General features: G+C 40.5%; 1 protein-coding gene across 4 annotated transcripts in view; it reads left to right on the top strand.

Moving 5' to 3' along the window:
* Positions 1 to 23810, top strand: part of LOC100693099 (RNA-binding motif, single-stranded-interacting protein 3) — a 293155-nt gene that overhangs the window by 242874 nt on the left and 26471 nt on the right. For all 4 annotated transcript variants that reach the window (XM_025902108.1, XM_013275898.3, XM_025902109.1 and 1 more), the window contains 3 exons: positions 10967 to 11010; positions 13793 to 13889; positions 17785 to 17832. In XM_025902108.1, coding sequence (XP_025757893.1) covers positions 10967 to 11010; positions 13793 to 13889; positions 17785 to 17832 — 189 coding nt within the window. The remainder of the gene's footprint in view (positions 1 to 10966; positions 11011 to 13792; positions 13890 to 17784; positions 17833 to 23810) is intronic.

Raw genomic sequence — 23810 nt, 5'->3', positions numbered from 1 at the left:
TCTCACCCAAAACTGGAAAAAAAATCTTCCACAGGGTTTTGGTGTAGTACAATTCATGAAATAGTAAATCACATAAAGATTTCTTCAGCAAATGCTGAACTCTTTGCATACACCTCCTTTAGTTTTGCTGGTGATTTAAACTATACTTTTATTTCACTTAGAAGCTAAATTCACAGATAAAATGGCAATAAAATTGAGTAAATGTGTTAAAAACAATATAAGCTGCTACTCGGATGAGTTGACAAAATAACACCACTCCCTCACACTCCACTAACTACTGTAGCACCACATCTTTAGATGACCATCTGAGGTAATGGTATTTCTAAGAAATGGCTCCACCCTGCTCACAAGGCAACAGAAGAAGTTGGCTACAACATCTGGCAGTATGTAAAGTATTACCGGCTGCCATTTGTATTTACTATCATGTATGGAGATGTTTAAAAAAAAGAAAAGAAAAATAGCCCACATATCAATCAAACTGTCTCCAGATGTATATGTGCTGTCATGTAAAATGCATCTCAAGCCTCACTGAGCGCGTATATTTCCACCATACAGCAGAATGCTGGGAAACCTGAAACTGGAAACGGTATGGTAACATGTGGAGACGAGGTTAAAATCTTTTCTTAGACTACCAACAGGATATACTGGAAAGGACGAACAGAGGAGACAAGTACGCGACTGCTTTAGACGGGACTATATAGAAGAGAGAGAATGCACACACACACATGCAGCTGCACATGCTCAGTCTGACGATTGTGCTGAAACTGCAAGTTACAGGAGACGAGGAAAGATGGAATGTTTGTCCTTCAAAAAAAACTCTCCATACGTCTTAGTGTGTGCTGCAGACGCAGTTTGTGAGTATGTGTGAAGAAGTATGTGGAGGATACAGTTTCATCTCTCATCCAAGTGACTTCTTCAGCTCAGATTCATGATTGTCAGAAGATTGCCTCCTCCTCCTTTTAGCGATGGTTGCTCCCTTTCCACATTCAAATGGCCTCCTTTACTCCCCGCTCAAACCAGGAGCCATACCTGCCCAGGATGTGTGCACATCCTCATCATTGAAGGAATAGCCACTGGCCTGTAGGTGGATGAGGTAGCTCTTCTGTGTTTTGCCATGACTACATCTTTCACTGTGTTACAAAGCTTGAATCGCAGCCATTCTCCAACTCTCTGTGAACAATTATCATGGCCATCGACCAATGGTCATGACAACAATCATGAAACTGAGCTCATGGCTCACTGTTAGTCAATGGTGCTACTTTTGGTGGTTATGCAACTGTTTATAAGGTAGAGGAAAGCTGCAGTCAGCTGAGAAGAAGTCGGTTAGACGAGTGAGGAAACGTTCCTCCCACTGAAAACACTTCGTCCAGATGAACAGAATCAACTTTCCGGGATTTCCTTCACTGAATTATTGAGCATGCATCAAGACGTAGGTGGAGTATTCTCTGCACAGGCTCTGTGTGTGTGTGTGTGTGTGTGTGTGTGTGTGTGTGTGTGTGTGTGTGTGTGTGTGTGTTTGTGTCTGTCCATCACATGTTCAGCAGACCTAACACCTATAAACCAATGAAGCGTGTTTCACCTAAATCACATTGCTACATCCCCTCAGGCCCACACATTGACAGGTTGGCAGGGTCAGCTCGGTTGACTTAAGGTAAAGTGAGATGACTGTGTATGTGGGAGTGATCAGATGCTTCCTTGTAAAGGAGACGGATCCAGCCTAAATAGACAACCATTTATTCATTTTGCCATAATGCATTCTTTGCATTGCATACAGTGCACACACTTGACCTTCGATGTGATATATTAGCCTGTAAAATATGTTTACTAATTTGCTTTTACCAGGTCCTTGGATTTCTCTGTTATTATTATTGTGCCTTAATTGCTACACTATTAAAAGTACAACACTAAAAATGAACATTTTGGACAAATATGTTTGCTAATTAGTGTAAGGTTTTCAGCGTATCTCAGGGCTTTATAAAGAAGAAGAGACTTGAGGGAAAAAGGAAAAACTCGAGACTCAGAGTTTCTTAAGAATTCTGAGTTCATCCAGAGGCTGAGCTAAAAGCTCATAAGAAGAATATTTACTTAGTTTTCTGTCCTTCAGATTCAATTCAAAAAACATGCTGTAAGTGTCTCAGCATGAAACTTTCACTATTGTCGTCCCGTACCTTCCTTTGCATCATAACACTCTCCTCCCCTCCGCAATCCACAAAATTGAGGTATAAATGTGGGTTTAGGGAGACTTGAGCTTCAGTTTACTTTAGTTTTTATTGTTTTAAAGCTGCTCATCAAATTTATGTGTTTGAACATAATTTCACTCCAACAGATTTCCCAGAACCCTGTACCAAAAAAATAAGTTCTGCAGATTTACACCCACTGCATGCATCCAATATTAAAGCCTCTTGAGAATAAATAATTGGTTTTTGTATTGATTCATCTCCACTTTTTTGTGAACTGCATTTTTCTGTGTACATTCTGTGGCATTTAAAGGCACATTTGTGCTTTATTTCGTTTTATGTCAAACTTTAAGTTTGGAAATCTTAGAAATGCCACCCTGTTTTGTCAGTTTCTGAAAAACACTTGAGAAATGAGAGCAAATTAAAAAAAAATCTTCTTGTATTGTCTCAAAGCATAATTGCGTAATTAGTGTTTCTATTTTAAGTTCAGACCGGCTAAAACATATTGGAGAATGAGGTGGTTTAATATGAAAACGACTGTTTGGCATGTAAAGACGACATCATATAGAGGTTAAACAACAGCAACATGATGCAGACTGCTGACCTAACATTCGCTTTGATACATTATGCTGCTGTTGAGAGCTAATAATAGACCTTTGTGCTTACATCTGGTCAGAATAGGCATCTATATAATCTTGACTTTGCTATACAGTGTTGCTTACGAATTTTGGAGACAGAGGCGGCAGACTTATCATCATTCATGGCAGGTCTTAGGTCGAGGAAAGGTATACTGCTGTATGGGCTCTGTTTCACATCTGTGTCTTTGCTGAGCTCCCTTGGGATACCAGCAACAGCCAGAGTTAGGTGACCTTACAGTTTTCTTAAGAAAATCTGTTCTTCTCTACAGACTGCATTTACACGTGGGTCACGTCTTGTCCAATGTTTGGGTGATTACTCGAGGCATTATACAGTGCTTGTTACTTTTCTTAAAAATAATGCTGTTTGTTATGTGGTTATTTCCAAGAGAAAGCCATTAGTTATACTACTTGTAACGTTACTTTCTTATTACTTCGCAGTATTACCCAAAATGTACTGTCACATAGGCTACGTTCACACTGCAGGTGAAAGCGCATCAAATCCGATTTTTTTTGACCCTATGCGACCCATATCCGATCATGGTGTGACAGTGTGAACGGCACAAATCTGATCTGGGTCACTTTCGTATGTGGTACTGAATCCGATACATATCCGATGTTTTAGAAAGCGACTGCTGTTTGAACGGTCATGTCGCATTAAATCCGTCTTTTACGTCACTGACACAAGACAGACGCCAATTATCAGCGCCGGAGAAGCGCCCGAGAAGACATCGCAAACGCTTCCTGGCCATCCAGCGTAGATGTCAGTGAAACTGTTGGGAAGACAACGTGAACATTTTATTTGTACTGTATAATCTGCAGATTCTGACAGAAATCTGCAACTATCCTTTGAAGCACCGCTCCTCTCTAAAACTGCAATAAGGATCATTATTAGGTCAGTTACATTATTATGTAAATAACAGAATAATTTAAAGCAAAAATTGGGAAACGTAAAGTCCGAAGTCTTTATATTAAGGGCCATCAGTCAAACAATATTGTTTGCTCTGGGTCTAAACAGAGCGCGTTGTGTGTAACGTCTTCTTTTGCGCATGCGGGCCGCTTTGAGCGTTCACACTAGAGCGCGTTTCCTGTCGCATTTTATTTGTAGTGTGAACAAGCAGACCAAAACATCGGATTTGATAAAAAAAAATCGGAATTGAGCATTAAGACCTGCAGTGTGAACGTAGCCATAGTTACAAGTTGTTTTTAAACCTTAGGCTACAGTTCCACATGCAGACGAAAATCCCTATATTAATGAGGGCACACGTGTGATCTTCCTTTTAGTGTTCACGTATGAACGTAAAGCAAAGTTGAAAACCAGCCTAAAGAGACTTCAAAGCAATTGCCACATTGATTCTTCTTTAGAAACATATACAGGTAGAAATGGAGGCTACAGTGCTACATGCTTGACTGTCTTTGTTACCAGTTGAAGTTCAGGCTCTGGCTGCTGGACTGGAGTCTGCAAACACTCAGCTTTAACATCACTCTGGGCTCTTTGCTAGTTTTTTGTTAGCATGCTGTCCGTGCAGATGCTTGCAAAGAGCCCGTGTTCTGTTCGCAGTATAATGCAGTTGTTTCTGTTGTTAGTGAAGTCTGCACTCTACCACCTTGCTGTTGTCTTTTCCTGTAGTTTCTCCAATCCTCAAAAGTTGTACATCCCTCCACCGTTTTCTTCCTCCCTGCACACAAACCGAAATCAACTAACTGAAGGAAAACAAACAGTTTTGATAGAAGACATTTGTAATGAACCTTTTTTTAGTACAGTAATTCAGTAAATGACTGCATTACTGAAGAAATGTAATGTGATTACAGCGATGCATTACTTTAGAGAGCATTACAGCCAACATTGATCACAATGCAGCTCAGATCACCTGCAGATAAAGTCTGGTTGATCTAAAACTGTGATACTGCAGTGCATTCTGCGTACGTTTACACTTAAAATAAAGTGGATGGCCCTTAAAAGCATGTGTGTGCATCTGTGTGGTCATTGATCAGCTGTGGGCAGGGGAGATGGGAGATGGCCATCACATGTTAGTCTGTTTATCAGAACTGAGGCCATTCCTCACTCCGCTCCCTGTGGCAGACAGATGAAGCGAAGCAACAGCCTACGCCATCCATTACTGTCTCTTCCGACATGTCTCTCTACCTTCTCCTTCTACAGTATAGATCTCGCTCTACCTACATCTTTAGCTTTCCATCACTCTTTCCCCTTTTCCTCCACCCATATTTAAATGCTCCCTCCTCGCAGCTTCTTTCTCTTCCATTTTGTCTACTGTCTCCTCTTCCCGTGTTTGAAGTCTTCCCAGATCCCACAGCAACATATGGAGAGAGAAAGAGCAAGTGACTCACTGAGAATAAGAGAGAGAAAGAGAGAGGGAACACATTGCATGATCAGTCAGGAGTTACAAGGGGTTGAGTGCTGCAGGGTGGCTGGTGGTGAGGATTGAGAAATATATGACAGATTTTCTTGTAAACTACCCAAAGTGGGAGTCTAGAAAGTGCTGTCTCTCGCTGTCTCATGCTGACAAACATATTAGTCACTGCATTTTTTTCTTCCACCACACATTCACGCGCAGACACAGACCCTAGCGCCATGGGTGCTCATTCTTCTCTCTCTGTCTCTCTCTCTCTCTCCTCACATCCTTACTCTTTTACACCAACACACACTCCTACACACACAAAACTTTCAAAGTCACACTTCTCAAGCACCTACTCTAGGGGAATGAGTGTGGATGAAAAAAAAACATCCGGCTTTCCAGTCTGTGTGAAAGCCTGACAGATGTCCCTGTGTGTGTTTGTGTGTGTAGCCACGAGGCAGAAGAAGCAAATGTGTGTATAGCAGGCAAAAAATGAAGGGAGGGAGCGGGTCAGTGTGTGTGAGGACACAGAGACGATGACTCGACTTGGTTTTCCTGTGGTTTTTGGAAGGGGTTGGCGGGTCATCCTTGGGGCACGGAGTGGGGATGTGGAGCTGTTTTCATGAACACCAAAAAACATTGGGAGAATCGAGTCGAAGCTGCCCTTACTCCTATGTAGTACACAGCAAGAGATTTATCAGATGAGCCGGGTCCTAATTACTAGAAATATTCAGCTCGGTTTAGGCGAAGAAGCTGCCTGCAGATACCTGCACAAGGAAGTTCACATGGTCTCACACTTTTATCTGCACTGCTCCATATCCATGCTCTTGGACAGATTTTCTACTATAAAGCTGGCAGGGTTAAGACTGGCTAATGTATGCCAAACATTTTCGTTCTTTTGTACAGGGTAATGTCTAGAAAGCCTCAGGGTTGTGGTGCATCTTTGAAAAGGGCTTTCAAAATATGATTTAAGCACAAGAAAATAAACACAACTGTTGATGCTATTGAGCTGTCTTTTATTAGACTAAAATTGAACTTAGATCATGTTTTTTAGCATGTTGTTGTTGAGAGTTAAAAGGTTGTGAACTTTTTCAGCTTCTGAAGGGCGCCCAGATGTCAGAATAAGTATGAAAACCACTTCTGTAACAGGAGAGAACAGGAGATGTCTTTAAAACTGCTAATATAGGCTGTCCTCACATTTTTAACGCTGTTAAACACAATTATGCATACATGCATTTTCATACATAATATGCTAAAAAAAAAGCTGCTTTATTGCCATGATAAAATGCATTCACATTTTCACTGAGACTACATTAGTATAATTCATTTTGTAAACCCTAGAGCACAGTTGAAACGATATTAATGCAAAATAATTCTTCACAACTTGCTAAACTTGATAACTTGAATTAATGATTGACTACAAAAAGAAACAACTGAGTCATACTCTATGGCTTTTTCATGAGTTTGGAGCCATCTGTCACTGTGCTACATTTGGGGATTTTACTGTGGGTACAGTAGGGCATATTTACCGTTTTACATTTACATAGAGGGGAAAACATATTCTAGTGGAAAATACATGCTACAGTAAGTCTTATTTACTGCATAAGCATGAAAAATTCACATAAATGGCCATTCGGTCTTCGAAAGTCAGGTCTGTTCATGGGAGCTTCTATCAAGGCCAAGCTTTGTTCACAGGGTCTGTACAGCATTAAAGTCAAGTTTTTTTCTGCAGTCTTGGATCAAGCTAAGACGGATACACAGTCTGTCTGTGTCTTTTCCTTTCCTCTCATTTTGACGGAGCCAAAAGCTAACTGCATCAGTAATCAGTCACTGGCTATGCAGGGTCCTCCGGTCAGGAGCTTCTCTGCTGTGGAATTCATCAACACGCGGAACCAAGGGCAGCACTTAGGGGAGTTATCAGCCTCACCGAGACAGCTGGCCATGTCTGCCGCTGCTATTAGCGAGCATGGGAACACACAGTCGCGCACGCAAACATGCTGACAGGCGTGCAATGCAACTCTCTTGATCTTGGATTTCAAAAGGAGAGTATAAATACATACACAGAGACCTTTGCATGTATGGATTTGCAGAAAGAGATGTTCAGAGATGCAAAAACCAAATTTAAAGTAGAAAATAATTACAAAGCACACGGACTGAGTGGCTTCATTCAGCCTTTACAGCTTGGTATAAAACGTCTCTGAAAGCCTTTTACAACCAGTTGTGCAAATGCACAAAATTAAACACAAAGGCCCGTCGCCACACACATGCCTGGGTCCCTACACATCTCTAGTTTAAGCAAGGACATTGTCATTTGGTGGAGAGTCTGTGTTTTTGCTCACTCTCGAGGGCTCGGTCCAGGCTCACTGATCCCCTTGGACCTCTGAGTCACTATTCCCTTAACTGTATAGCTCAGTGTAGGTAGCCCTCTGGGGGAACAAGGGCAAAAGACTTACAGGAAGATGGGAGGGGTAGATTAAGCGATGAGGGGAGTGAGGAACGGAGAGAGAAAGGAGAACACAAGATGTTGAAGAAGAAAAGGAGTGGGAGGGAGGGCAAAGTGAGGGAAAGGAAGGGCAAAAAATGAGTGTGTGTGGGTAAATGTGTAGTGTGTGCATGTGTGTATGCTGATGAAATCTGCCATCCTCAGCAGCCTCCCGTTAAAAGAAATCGGATTAGCTCTCCTCGGGGAGAGAACCTTCAGGAATGCAGATGAAGGATTGCGGCACACAGGTTTCTCTCCTGGACTCTAAAAAAGGGCCTCACACAATCACACCCACACACACACTCATGGATAGGTTTGCTCTCACACGCTTACCTAGACACATGTACACACACCATCATTCCACTCATTCCTTTTTCTCTCCAAAGGGCATTTCTTCATTTCCTCTCATTCATAAAAACACGGTGATACGTGGTTGAAATAGAAAAGCGCGTCTTCGATACTAATTCGCTTTGTCCTATTGACTAAGCTTTCCCCCACATTGGCTTTGTCACTTGTCAGTTTTTCCACTTTGGAATGAGTTGATTTAGATTTGATTTCATTCGTTTTGGACAAAAACAATCAGGATCTTAATCAAGTTATTCTTCAAGTACAATAAATGTACAGCAAATTATCTTGGACACAATAGTGCAGGAATATATCAACAGCATTGCCTGTGACATACAGGTGACATACAAGTAGCCCGTACGAGGAAAACACTGATTTATAGGTAGCAGAAGCGGTTAAATGTACAGAAAATTAGTCTGTGACCTTCTTGAATACTTAGCTGGACAAAGACATGATTTATATAGTTTTGCCTCTGTGCATCACCACAGTGAATATGAAATCAAACAATTATAACGTAATTAAAGGGCAAACTTTCAACTTTACGTCAAGGAATTTCACAAAAATTTTGCATGGACTGTTTAGGAATTACAGCATGCCACATGTATGCTTTGGATTTGGCTGTTTCTCTCCTTGTCGATATTTTTCCATATTGGTTTCATCTGTCCAAAGAATTTTTCCACAACTGTGCAGCCTCTTTTAGATGTTTTTTTGGCAAATCCTAATCTGCCCTTCCTGTTCTTGAGCGCAATCAGTGGCTTGTTGTAAACTCTCTGCATTTACATTTGTGTTGATCGTAGACCTTGACAAAAAATACACCTATCACCTTGAGTGTTCTTGACTTGGTTAGATGTTTGATGTTGTTTTTCTCAGCCATGGAAGTGCCTCTGTCATCATGCACTTTGTTGTGCGGTCTTTCAGGCCTTTTGCTCTGGCCAAGTGCATTCCTTCTTTTTAAGAACGTACCAGACTGTTGATTGGCCGCTCCTAATGTTTTTGCTGTCTGTCTGATAGATTCATTGTAGTTTTTGATTATGAGGATGGCCTCACTCAACTTGAAATATTATGTCTGCTTCATTTGTTATTGAATAATAAGAGAGTAAGCCTCATGTGGCCATGAAAACTACGTTTATGCAACAACTTTGTAAAACCCCTTGAATTAAAGTTCAAAGTCTGCACTTAAGTCCTATATAATTTAATAATTGTGGTCTATAAAGTGCAAATCTACAAAAATTATATCTTTGTCCAACAAATAATGGATCTAACTGTATTTCACAGAAGTACGTTCGATCAGGAAAGCCATCAGTGTCCGAGTTACGACAACATTAGAGCTGGGCGATATAAGATTTTTTCATATCACGATATGTTTTTTTCATTTCAGGCGATAACGATATATATCACGATATAAGCCAGATAACTATATTTGTAAGATTTAAATGTGCCGTTGCTCACAAGTAAAATGTAAAATAATCAGCAGCTTGTTTTGATTTAAATATTTATTTCCCATAATAAGTTCAACAGGGTAGATGTACTTAAGGAACATGAGACTTCAGTTTCAGATACATAAAGGCAAATATTGCAAACTACACAAAAGGCAGCCGCTAAAGCATTTAAGTTTCAAAATAGAACAAACAAAACAGACCACTAAATTGTCAATTCCACTTAGAAACAAAATATTACTTCTAAAAATAAATCTTACTTTGTTTTACAGAAGAACAGACAAAATTGACTAACTTTTGTCAATATCAAGTAAACTGAGAACTAAAAGGAAATTCTCAATCTCTCCTTGTTGTATAGCTTAGCTATTACCTCAGTTAGCTGCTTGAATCCTTCATTTTCGACCGTGTTTATTGGTAGCATGTCTTCATTCGTTATGTCGTTATGTCTCTTAGCTTTTTTGTCATATGGTAAGACGCTGGAGAAAGCCGACTCAATTGACTGTTGCTGCTTCGCAGGGATTCTCCTGGTTGTTTTCGATGACAAATTAGCGCTTTCAGTCTACGGAACTTCTCTGGCCCTTCCTTTCGACAATCTCTCCGGCATTGGAACCGTCATCTGTGTTCTCTTCGGTAATCTGGTCACCCAAGCTCTCGGTTGATTTTTCTCTAGCGGGCAAACTCATTTTCTCCATTACCCGGCCAGCACGGCGGCTGGCTGCTTCCCAAACAAATACACATGTGCGGCTTGGCACTTGTGCTGTACGTAACAAGTGACGTGACATGACGTGACGTGACGTGACGCTGCGGCTGTGATTGGTTCGGCTATGCGCTACTTTTGGATTGGCTGTTCTTTTTTTTTTTAAGACAGGAAGAGAGAGAGGGATGAGGTCTATCGCAATAGTTTCATTTTTCTATCGAGAAAAAGTTATTTCGCAATACATATCGTTATCGTTCTGTCGCCCAGCTCTAGACAACATATAAACATATAAATAAGAGACACTTTAAAAGGGTTAAATGCAGCTTGAAATCCTGTCACTAAATTCATGGAAGAACATCTTTTGTACACTTAGATGAAACATGATGCACTGGACTGATTTTTTCTAATAAGTTGCGCTTAGAATTTAGAGTGTGGGCTTTGTTGAGTATTGAGTATCTTTCCCACTGATCAGTTCCAGCCACAGTCTTCTCTTTGGCTTTGTTTAGGTCATTATTGAAAAGTAGGCTTAAAACAAAAGTGTTGACCTCTTCTTTCTGTGTGTTTTGCTGCTTCGTTGCAAATCGCCATTCTTTATTTTTGTCTGTCAGTAAATATCAGAAACTGGCTTCTCACTTAGAGTGAGAGTGATTGCTTTTGTTGCCTTCTCCTTTTTACTACAGCAGATGACACTACATTGTCACACTGAAAAAACTGATATAAAAGGTGGTAATGTAGGACAAGTTGTCACAATTTCTTTTGCTTCAGCATTTTAATATTATTTCCCATACTGTATGTAATCTTGATAGGCCGTATAATTTGTTGTTTTTTCTCTTTCAGACTGGCATGGCGTTAACATATGATCCTGCTGCAATGCAGAATGGGTAAGACTTGGCACCAGCTAATACACTCGCCTCCTGGCTCATAGAACCCCAGTCGATACTACTGTCATACACAAAGATTAATGTAGTGTCTGCACTTTGTTACTGTTTGATTAAGGAAATCTATATGGAGTTCAGATATCGGTTTTCACTGGTGAGGTCGGGTGAGAAATGGCGAAGGGGCACTGAGTGAGCGTGAGCACTTGTGTGTGTGTGTGTGTGTGTGTGTGTGTGTGTCTTTGGGTACTCAGATATGTGTGTTTTTGTGTCTTCATGTCATGGTGCTGTGGAAATAAATGACCCAGCATCGTGTTTTATTTTTCCCCACGGTGCTGAGACAGGAAGGAGAATGCTGAGGCTCCCCTTTATCTCCCTCTGGCCTCAGTCATTCACAGGAAGCGCCTCACTCCCACTTCCTAAACCACTTATCCTCCAGTGAGTCAGTCTCAACCAAAACACGACACTGGATGAATAGCATCACTCATTACATGCGCCCTGCAATGTAAAAGCCTACTTCAGTACAAATCCTTCAACTTATGATCCCAAAGATACAAAACTGCGAGAGAAAGAGAAAAATGTGTCACTCTCAGCACCTTGAACCAGATTTTTTGGGGGGCGATAAAAACAATATACATAAATAAACATGCTCTAGAAAAGAAGAAAAATAACGTCAAACTAGTCAAGTGTTAAATAAAGAAAACTTACAAAAAACATAATGCATTGTTAAAAAATGCTACTTTAAATTTCTTACAGGTACATAAAGAGTTCAAATTCAAATTGGTGAAAATAGTACTGTATATAATTATAATGCAAATTACCCATATTTAATGCATATATATGTTATTGTGGGACTTAATTTACATTTCCTCCTCAGTGTTAATATTTGCATAAAATGTAACTGGATACTTTCAGAAACCAAAAGCAAAAAGACCTTTAGAAAAACTGAAAAACTGCACACGATCCCAGCATTGAGTGAAAACTAATGTAGCTCCTTCCTTTGTCATAAACTGACCTTTTATATTTAATCAAGCTGCCAAAGTTTCCAAACTACTAAGCAAACTACACAACATCACTTTTGTGTGTCATTCATATTCATTGAAATTATTTTACATTTTGCACGATCTGACATAGATAATAAAATAATGAAAACTCTGTTTTTGAGCTGTTTGTGTTTGCCTCACATTTTCACAACACCAAGCCGTTAAAGTTACACTATGATGTAGTCGGTGTTGATGCTGTATGTAGTGATTTCAAGGCTCTTTACAGAATTAGTGTTGGCCTGTCCTTGGGCAGTATTATGATTTTCACCAATTGTTGCTGAGACTGTTGGACATCCCGCTTAACCTACCAGGGGATCTCGGTGAGATTCAGCACCTTTAGATGTTCAGCATTAAAATAAAGTCTTTCAATTAAACAAAGAAATAACCTGGAGTTTAACCTCCTAAGACCTGAACTCTTCCATGGCATGCATTTTTAATTTCTCTTTGATATTTGGGCATATTGAGACCCGGTGAATGTAAAAACAAAGAATCACCACATTTTTTTTGTTTTTGTTACCCCATTTTTGTTTCTAAGAAAAATGAGCGCCACATATGAGGATATTTGTTTTAAATTTTAATAAAACAGAGGCAGTATAATGTCCTCGTAAGTAGATATCAGGCCCATGTAGAGCAAAATTTAGTATTTTGGTCTGGACAACCCAAAATGTGATGTCCACATATGTGGACGCCAGGTCCTAGGAGGTTAATCCTTCAGCAACAACGACAGGTCTCCAAATACATGGAAAAAGATTTCCTTGAACTATATCCCAGTGTTGAGTGCACTCAGCCAGACTTGGTCCACGCATCGGTAATCTGTCTTGCAGATATGGCCGTCTATCAGCTGTCCAGCTTATTATTATTGTTCTATTAAATAAATTCCAGTATAAGAACTAAGCAACATATTCAGAAGTTGAAACAGTCTAAAGTTTAAGCAAGTAGACCAAAAGATACCACACGATGAGAAGAGTGCCACATCAAGCTTTCCTCACTGAGAAATAGAAAAGCAACTCTGACACAGACGGAATTTATAATTGATGAATAGAAGTCTGTTTAATAGCAGTTTGAAGAGGATGAAGAGGGAAACGAGGCCAAGTTGTGAATGAGCATATACCATATATCTTACCATGGAGAATGGACAAGTTCATTTTACTGATGGATTAGATTTTATGTAAGGCAGTAGGAGAACATTCCTTGCATCAGACATACAGTCAACAATGCAGTGGACGTAATCGAGTCAGAGGATGTTTGTCTGCTCCAGAGTTGGACGCCTGTACTAAACGAACCACACCCTGTCCACTTAGAAGCTGCAATCCTTTCTGTAGAAATATGCACACCCTCTGGTTTCCAGCTGTGTGGAGAAGTGTAATGACTCCCAGCACACCTCGAAGCTTTGAAAAATTTACTTTTGAGGCCAAAAGGCAATCAAGCAGTGCTGACTGTCATGGACGTCCCTCTATAGTCACCTGACCTCAGCCCTCCTGAGCATCAAGTCTAAGTGCAACTGAATTTAGGTGTTTTTGCAGCCTTGAGGAGTCCCTGCTGCTCACTTACAAGTGTCATTAATGCAAGATACCAAATATTCTGTTACTCAATATTCTCGAAGTCTTGTACATTTTTCAGATGTTTCTATTAAAGTCGTTTAATAGCCTCGTAACATGGAACCACCTAATGAAAATAAACTAGGTATTCTGTCTACTGTTAGTTACTCAAGTTTATTCCTCTGTTCCTTTTTTCTTTCGGCTCAGGTTCTACTCCTCGCCTTACAGCATCGCCACCAACCGCATGATCGCACAGACCTCCATCACGCCCTTCATCGCTGCTTCCCCCGTTTCCACATATCAGGTGGGCCATAATGCACTGGAATATGGGTAGATTCTGTGTGTATGTATATGAGAGTATACTTTGTGTATTTTGTGCACTTTGAGTTGGAAAAGAGGGGGTGGGCTTCAAAACAGCATGAGGTTCTCGCTTCTTCCCTCATTGTTTCTTCGATGCTCCAGCTGTGCTTGATGACATCTGTTTCGTAGGCAGCAAACACGCCAGGGATCAGAACAGAAGCGGCAAAGAAAAAGGGGGATTTTTAAAAGGCTGACAAGGTAGAAAAAAAAGAAACGCACCCATCAAGAATGAAAGTATCTAGGAAAAAGAAACAGTTTCCTCTCTCCTGTAGTCCAAACCTCTTTTGTTCCCTCTCTCGATCTTTTTTTATTTTATTTTCCTAGCTTCAGCACCAGTCCTTCCACTTCCAGAGCGAACGTTTGCATTCCTCACTGCTGCGATCAGTGGAGTAATGCAACAGAACAGAGCGGGATCGTAAAAATTGGCCCTGTGATATGTCAGGAGTGTTAACCATTTTCCTTCACTGCGCATTTCATGCAACACCCTTTGCCGAATCTAAACATCAAGAGACGCTGCCACTGTGCCCTCTCGATCAGACACTATCGTTTAACATCGCCTCTGTTTGGTATGCAGAGACAGAAAGACGAGGATAGAGAGCAGGAGAAAGGAGATGAAGGATAGATAAGAAAATAGAAGAGACAGATGGAGAGAGAGAGAGAGAGAGTAGGTTTAGGTGATGGCGATGGCACGGCTGGGTGGGCAGAGGAGGGGTGTTGCTGAAGGTTGCGGCGCCCGTCTTTGAGGCACGCTTGATTAAAACTCTGGTCCAGTACCTGTGGTGGAGGGGCAGAGGAGAGAGAAGGAGGGAGAAAAGTGGGCCAGGGCGCGCCTCTAATCCGCTCTCGGAAGGCTTCCCAAATTGATTTATCAAAAACAATGGCCAGGCTTTTGAGGAATATTAATCCTCACAGTTTCAATATCGGGCAGCTCTGCCGCCGCTTCCTGTAATATTGCCCTTCAGCCAGTCACGGCAGGAAGGTGAGTCCTTCATCTTCTGCTCAAGTACAAAGATACACGGGGAAAAATGAAGGAGAAGACAAGCCAGGCAGGTATATATGCAAGACAAAAGGAAATCACTTCCTTTTATGATGAAAAGTATTGCCTTTGTAATGAAAATCTCAAGGTGCGCAGAAATGGCTGGATGTGTCATTCCTCCTTTTATGTTCGTGTCGCGTTGATATTTTGGAGCTTTTGATAGAATTGATTTATCAGATCTGCAAATGACCCATACCAACAGCGGTATTCTGGCGTTCTTTATGCTTGGCTCCTCAATAACGATTGGATTTATTTCCTGGAAAAAGCGACTTTGATGATCCGCATGACAGGAGACAGTCCAGGCCAGATCACTACCAAGATTTCAACGAGTACCGCCAGCCAGCCGTGAGCCTGGTTTACATCACTGCTTATACAGACTGGCTCACTGGCTGACTAAATATGTGGCTGGCTGATAGGACATGGGGCTGGCAGGCTTACTAACTAGCTAACTGGCTGGCTGTTTGGGTTTACGTGTGACTGGTTGGAACGAGGGCCAGCTGGCTGACCATGCAGCTCGACAACTGACTTACCGGCTTTTTGGCCTGTTGGCTGACAGGCTCTTTTAAATTGTAATATAAGCTGTGAAGTTCAGCCAGAGGTAGGGAGCTTCTTAGGTTGTGCACAATTTACCCTTCACTCACACTGAAACTAATGTTCATGTAGAATTACTCTACCTGCTGTAACTCTGAGCAACTCTGTAAAAGCTGTAATTTGGTGCTTTGGGGAAAAGCCAGCTCAGGTCGAGTCAGTTAACTCTAATCTTCAAAAGCAGTCATTTGGATCTCTTTATATTTTGTGTTAAACTTAGCACGTTTTCCCTCACGTTCTTTCCTGCCTGATAACAGATCAGTCTCTGGCTTTCTGGTTTATTTTTATCTGGGAGATGTCTGGGAGTGAAGTCCTGCTGAAGTTGTTAATGCTGTAACTCATCAGCCCTGTCTCAGAGCTTCAAACATTGCTGTTTTTTTAACATCCCACAGATAAACCCATTTGTCATATTTCTGCTGTTAACTTGGACTGAACTACAGTCTTTTCACGAACCTAAGATGGTAGTGTTTGGTTCCAAAAGTAAAAAACGAGTGAACACAACTGTCTCACAGCTGGCAAACTGGGACTTATCTCTCAGCATCCCAAGAAAGCCAGAGGACGCATTATCAGAGTATTATAACATTTTCAGCTCTCAGGAAACTCATTACAACATTGCTGTACATTGCACTGTTTGAGACGTGCTTTTATCTTGTTTTCCTTCTCTCACCTCAACCTGTCGCAGCAGATGGCCCCGCCCCTCCCCGAGCCTGGTTCTGCTGGAGGTTTTTTCCTGTTAAAAGGGAGTTTTTCCTTCCCACTGTCGCCAAAGTGCTTGCTCATAGGGGGTCATATGATTGTTGGGTTTTTCTCTGTATGTATTACTGTAGGGTCTACCTTACAATATAAAGTGCCTTGAGGCAACTGTTGCAGCGATTTGGCGCTGTATAAATAAAATTGAATTGAATTGAGATTAATCTAATAATATAAGAATTAGTGCAGCAGCCTGAGCCTGTTCAACACCTGAGGAGGCTGTAAAGATCTCACCTAAGGGCTTTGAAAAAAATAGAAAAGGAAGCTGAGATTATGAAGTAAATATGTTGGGGTTCTCTTTGTCTGTTCTTTTCAGTAGATTGGACTAGCTTCCCATTGTGTTCACTGTGTTCTTATCAGTTCAGGTTTTGACTTTTTCATCTTTGGTTGCTTCAGATAAATTGTGAGTGAGCCTCCCTCACGTTAGTATGTAAGACTGCCATTTTTTATTTTCCCAGCAAAGATTTCACCATGATTCTCTCACGATTTTTTCCTTAAGCCCAGTGTAAAGCCATCCTGTCTTGTTGAAATAATCACATGACGGTCATGCAATATCTTAGTTAGAAAATGCCGAAGACAAGTGATTAAATATAAGCTTTCTCTGTGTCTATCTGCTGTCCCATTCAGCTGGGGAGAACAAATATTGCCATGTATAAACAAGCAGACTTGGCACCGCGTTATAGAATATCAGGCTTGTTTAGGTATGGATCCAAATCACGCATTTGGGTTGGCTCAGAGGATTGATTGCTCTTACAGCAGATTATTCCATGTTTGTCTTTGTTTAATCTAATCATTTTACCAGGATCAGTGGCCAGTCTGTGTGTTTGTCTGCTACAAGCTGTCTAATTCCTCTCTCCAGCATAAAAGCTCTGTTTGTTCATCGTCCATTCCTCCGGTTTCTTTATAGTTTCCACTGTCACTGTTTCTCCATCTCTTTAACTTTTGAATCTACATTTGTAAATATGCATATCTGTCAATGTTTTTTTTCTCTGGTTGTAGCTTTGAAGTTCTGTGTTCTGTTTTATGCTGAGATTAAAACAAAAATGCTTTTTGTATTTTGTGAGTCTTCTCTAGAGGTCTAACCCTGACCTTTCACCCCTGCTCCAACAGCACTGGGCAGAGCTTTAATATTGTTATAATACAGAAAAAGACTCATTTTACGGGCTCAACGTACAACTCGTACCGCTGGCAATAATGAGAAGGCAGGAGGGAGATGTGCTGCCTCCAGACTTTGAGATTCTTCTAGTAATTCTTTGGCACAAATTAATCTGTGTAAAGTTCAGCCATTTTGGTGCATTAAAACCAGCACAATCATTTTAAGACTTAGAGACTGAAGAGTATTTGAACATATTGGGACTATTTGAATAGCATTTATTGCATTATGTGGGATACGTCTCAGCTCTTACTAAGACAAAGGAAAATTTTATATTGCCACCATCAATTTACATTCTGTATTTCTCCTCAGGTCCAGAGTACGTGGATGCCTCATCAACAATATGTTATGCAACCTACAGTAAGTACTCCACTGTGTACCTGAAGTACTGCAGCTGCCCTTGAGTCCCCGCTGGGGACCAACCCTTTAGTTGAAAATCTGTGATGCGCATCTGATCTGCTTTTAATAGAAACTTTTTAAAGATTCTTATTTTTAAATTTATCCTGAAAATAGTTTACGACATGGAGACATTTTTATATTTAGCACAATGTGACTGACCAGTAAAAGATTCTGTTTGGAAAAACGTTTAAGCTACATTATTCTTCCGTTGCAGACTAAATGTTAAAGCAACTCAATTTCTAACATGCACTTGGCCACTATTACTTCTGGCCAAATGATTACACCATTTCGGTCCTGGAGTTACTATACGAAGCACTTTATCCAATTCTGATAACCACATTTTTCCATCTCTCCTAAGTATACAAACACATTTTGTTTTATTTTTGGGAGGCTTTGTGGAGTTTATATGTTTTTGGTAGTGCCAGGAAGCAATTCAGAGTCATTTACCAGACCACAGCACAAGACAGACTGCTGCTTGAGGTTACCATCCCAGACAGCAGACAAGGGGGGAAAAAAGCTAATATTAATTAGACTTAGCTCACGAGCAACACGGTCTTTAACGGTGAGGTAATCACATAGCCTTCAGTCACATTCAGTTCTGTTTTGAAAAGAGACAACAGAGAAGCTCCAGAAGGTTTGTACTGGTCACTAAACCTTCTTGGATGTGATTCTTTAAATGAAGGAAAATTACATTTTCACAGAGAAGTACAGTGCAAAAGTTCCCTCTCATTTCTTTGTACAGAACTTCGTCTCATTTCTTTATTAAGCTACTTGGCATTGACCTAGGAATCATTCAATCTTAAAAAGGCACCTAATTCAAGAAATGAACCAGTGGTGTGTCTACACATAACAAAAAACTTAGCAGAAAACCACTTTTTAAACGGTACCTTCAGGGACTTTTTTACTAGCAGCCATAATTTGTTCCCATTTCTTCAGTCAAAGTCATGAAAAACGCAACAATAAAAGTTTGACAGACATAGAATAGTTTTTTCCTAACGAGCGATTAGCCAAAAACCTGGCATAACTGAAAGCCATGCTCTTAACAAACAGGAAAGAATTGTGAGGTGCATCTGGCCCTTCAGTTGATCCAGTTGATCTAGTGTTTACTAAAGCCTTATCAAGTAGCGGATGGCTGTCAACAAGCCATTCTTAAGGAAGACAAACAGAGAGGAAAGCCTGAGGTATGCTAAATTACACAAGAACTAGACTAAAAAACAATGGCACCAAGTCTTGTGGAGTAATAAATCCAAATTTCAAATCATCATCTACATATATATATATGTGTGTATGTATGTATGTATGTATGTATGTATATGTGTATATATATATGTATATATATATACATAGTCTCTTACAGCCATCATGGTTTGGAGCTGTATTTCAGCCAGTGGTTTTGACGATCTTATCAAAATTGATGGAATTATAAACAGAGAAGAGCACCATCAGATTTTGATCTACCATGCAATACCATCTGGAAAGTGTCTGATTGGCAAGACCTTCATTTTCATGACAATGATCCCAAACACAGTGACAATACAGCAAAAGCATACCTGGATAGAAAAACACACAATGGACTGCCATCAGTCATGGATTGGCCTCCCTTGAGCCTGAACCTCAATATTTTTTTGAAGCAGTGTGGGATCGTCTTTACAGTGAACAGAACAAAAGGCAGCAAACATCCAAAGAAGAGCTTTGAATGCCCTTCAAAAAGCCTGGAGAACTATTCCTGAAGAAATGACAAGAAAACTTGAGCAAGAGAGTTCAGGCTGTCATGAAGAATAAAGGTGGTCCTACCAAATATTGATTTTCAGGCTCGTTAGAGTTTTACAATCTGTATTTGCAGAGTTATATACTGTATTTTCTTGTATTTTTACACGTTTCAATAAATCGCTGCACATATTTTCAAGCAGGAGAGGTGGCTCAAGGCTTTTTCACATTTCCTGAAATACCCCCGCTTGCACATCCAGTTTTATTTTCCTATTGCTGAAGCCTTACCCGCACTCTTGCTTGAAAATGCTTTTCCTTCTCTGTTGTTATAACAACAAAGCACATTAGTGGTTTACCAAATTGTTTTAAGGTTGAGTTTTTAATTGATCCAAGCTCTACAAGTGTTCTCATTTTGTTTCTTAGAGATTTTAAATCATTCTGCCAGAGATTTTTAGTGTTGCTTGAGGCTTGTTGTGGCCCCTGAAGCATATTCAATCTACTTCATTGCTCTGTTTGTTCACAGAAAAAGACTGGTTACCAGTCAAGGGCAAATATATCTGATTCTTTACCACTATTAAAAAAAAAAAAGCTTCACTTTTTGAAATCTCAATACTTTTTTAATACAGTGGGTACTTAGTTCTATTAGCCTGGAAAAGGGAGTGCAGTGAAGATTTTTTTTTTCTACATAAAGCACATTTTTAGGACTCTGCGTCACAGTATGGTTCATAATATGCATGTAAATTCTGCACTGTGGTTCTAATTTTATTGATACAATAAGTTATTTTGTCTTTGGAAAAGAAATTACCAGCCTCAGGGTAACTTGTGTTAGTTTTTGCTGAAGTTACCTCTAATGAATCTCACAGCCGCATAATTTAAGTCATGCTTTGATATCAAAGTTCACTATTCTGTACTAATGAGCAAATGAATATGCATATGGGTGAATAGGTAGCACCTTACAGTTTGGATCTATAACCCGGGGTTATAGAGTTCTATGCTGCAACAAATATTTTATACACTGGGTAGATACCAGCCCAAAAGTGTTATAATAATAGGGAGAAAACTAGTAAGAACACACAGTTCTGGTGTAATTAGTCATTATTTTTTGTGTAGACTGTTAGATTAATTAAATTTGTTTTCCCCAGAAACCTGGGTCGTATGCCCCCACCACTTTAAATCCTTCTCTCTTTCTCTTACTTCCTAAATTGAAGAGTTTTGGGAGAACCTTATGATATCCCAATGGAGGTGACCTTGCAATGACCTTTCAGTGTTAGATAAAATTGCATTAGTTTATGTTATCCTCTTATATGATTAGAATTCTAGAGTTACAACTGAATACTGTAACTGTTTTGTGAGTTCCTAATAACCTTAGCCTTTGAACTTTGACAGCCAAAATATTATCGGTTCATTGTTACCGGCACAGAGGCACAAAGCAGTACACACTACCTGATATATTCATATCATGATATTTTTAGCTGTTGCTGCTGATGGTTCAGCATGAAAAACCATGTTTGGCTAATGAAGTTCATACGAATGTGGATAACATTGTAAGCCTCAGTCAAGAAGACAACTGCTTTAGAGTCCCTGCCACTGAGCAAATTGGGAAACATTGGACTCTGATGCAGCTGATGGTCCAGCACTCACTCACTAGAGGAGTGCTCAACCAGCCGCATGGCTCCCCGCTGTGGCCATTTACCACTCAGTCCTACCCATCTCACTTCCACTCCCGCTGTGGGACAGTGAACATGTAATCTGGTCGCAGCAGGCCACCAGCCCAGCAGACACACACCCACACCCAGCTGCAGCTGCCCTCTGAGGTGCCCAGTTTGCCTTTCAGCCACACAACTTCCTGGCTTTTCTTTTTTTGCACATATCTTCGCTCAACCAGCCACCTCCTTACCTCGCGTACTTTGCAGTACTCTCAGGCAGGTATGCTCCCTCCTTATGGCACTTGTTTCAGACTGGATTAAAGCTAGCTCGCTAACAAGCTGCTGTTTTTGCTGCTGCTGCTGAGTCTGCCTGTTGTGAAAATGAAGCTGTCTTAGGTGGTAGACAGTATTACGAGGTGAATGACAAACGTGACAGAGACCTCTAATAGTATAACTGCTCAGCATGTGCAGTGCAGCCCGTTTGTGTTTTAGTGTGTACATGTACCCTTTCTACACAAATACATCTGTATATCTGCTTGTGCCTGTGCATCCACAGTACAAGAATACACACGTTTGCTTGAATGTGCATACTGGTTTCTTCATTTTCTGGCGTCTTCTCAGGCTCTCAGCCATGTGGTGTTGTGGTTTGTCTGTCATCACATGGAGAGAATATACGGCCTCATCATCTATGCTTGGGTAACTGTGCGTGTTTGCCCGATACATGTTTGTATGTACTGTATGTGTTATGAATTGCCATACGTGTGGTCCATACGGGTTATTCCTTACCAGCCCATGCGATGCCTGATGGTCATCCATCTTTCAGCCTTATGTCATGAGGCCTCTTGAAGTCTTTGGCACTAGCCACTAACCAGCAGCCACATTGTACTGTCTACATCTCATCATGCCTCCATGCCAGCAATAGCCATGTGGCGATATAAGTCCCCATGGTCCCGTCCCCATTGTGTTCCATTGGCTCTTTCTGTCACCAAATGGCTGGTAGGTGCTAACCCCAGCTGTCACTGCTGACAGTGAATCATAGATACCAGTCTGTCTCCCTTTATGACCCGTGCTCATATCAACTACCAGCTACAAACACAGCAGACTGCCCTTTATACACACATGCATACACACACACATTCTGCCATCAGTTCAGTGAATCACATCAAATTAGCTAAGCATCCTAGTTCAAATGCTTGGGGGGCTGCTCGGGGCATTAAAAACCAATTGATTGTGCTGCAGTTTGGCGACTCCTTCCTCATGTTGCGTGTTAAACCAATGGAGCGTTGTGCAATGGCGCTCCTGATATCTGGGCAATATGGAGGCAGCGGAGCGTGGAAGGGGAAGAGCTGGACAGTCGTACAGAATAGAAAAGAATAGAATAGATTAGTCTATATGCATGTTAAATAAACTTGTTAATTAATCAAACTTGTTAAGTTTGATTTAACAAAATAAGTATTTAAGAATAGGTCTAGAGATTATTATTTAGATCATTTCATTACAGATCATTAGGGTAAAATGTGTTTTTGACTATAAAACACAGTACAACAAACGGCACCTAACGTCTAAATAATGTTGAAGAAGATCATTAAGGAAAGGTTACAAAGGAACTTTGGATAAATTGTGGTATTAGTTATGCCACGGCGGGACTGTTGGTTGCTGCAAATGAGTATTGTAATTCATTATTAATTTTAGTATCAAATAATATTTTTTTAGCTGTTATAAATTGTGCAAAAAGAGTGAAGAAGTCTTAGTAAAAAAGCATAATGTTCATTTTGTACATTATAATCTGCATCATTATAAGCTTGGCTGAAGGACTACTACACTATGATCTTGCGTCGTCCCTCGGTTTCTTTGTCCGATCTCACCAAGTCTCACCAAGTACCTGATGGTCAGTGAAAATCTTTATGTCAGGGTTTTACGGTGGGTGATGATATGGGCTGCATCCATCTTTAATTGACAGTCTGTGAGCTGAACTATTGTAAAAAGAAACATCTGCAAATGCCAGATCTCTCTGTGTTTTACATTGTTCCTACAAAATATAACAAGACGTTTTCTTCGGGAGTGCCTGACAGGCTGTTGTTGTTTTTTGATTTTTAAAGTGCTCATATGAATTTTTTATGCTTATATGAAGTTGTCTGTACTTTCTACTTGAGCCTTTAAAAAACAGCATGCCTGCTATGATAATGGTCATGGTAAACTTACTCTGAAATGATATGCTGGCTTTGGTGTTGCTGAGTTGAGTATCTCTCAGCAGGACAAATTTCTCTTCTTTGCAAAATTGTGCAAAGTGCTGGTGGAGCCGTATATTGTTAAAACCCCTTGTTAGTTAGCTACTGCCGATACTAATGATACCGCATTGATTTGTTAACCTAATTTGATGTTTTTCTTCATTTCAGCCCTCCGCTGCCTTTGTAAACCTGAAGTCCATTAACTGCGTTAAGCAGCAATTTGTTGGAAATAATAGATGTTGTGTTGAATGGAAGTAAATCAAACTGCTGACACTGAAAGCAACTTGACCGCTACTTGCCTTATTGCACAGTAAACAGAGAGCACTGCAGCATGTACTTCTAAGGCAAAAGGTGTTTG

The sequence above is a fragment of the Oreochromis niloticus genome, linkage group LG22, assembly GCF_001858045.2.
Source record: "Oreochromis niloticus isolate F11D_XX linkage group LG22, O_niloticus_UMD_NMBU, whole genome shotgun sequence".
Taxonomy (NCBI): domain Eukaryota; kingdom Metazoa; phylum Chordata; class Actinopteri; order Cichliformes; family Cichlidae; genus Oreochromis; species Oreochromis niloticus.
The sequence above is the reverse complement of the archived record's forward strand: the minus strand, read 5'-3'. Positions and strand labels throughout refer to the sequence as shown.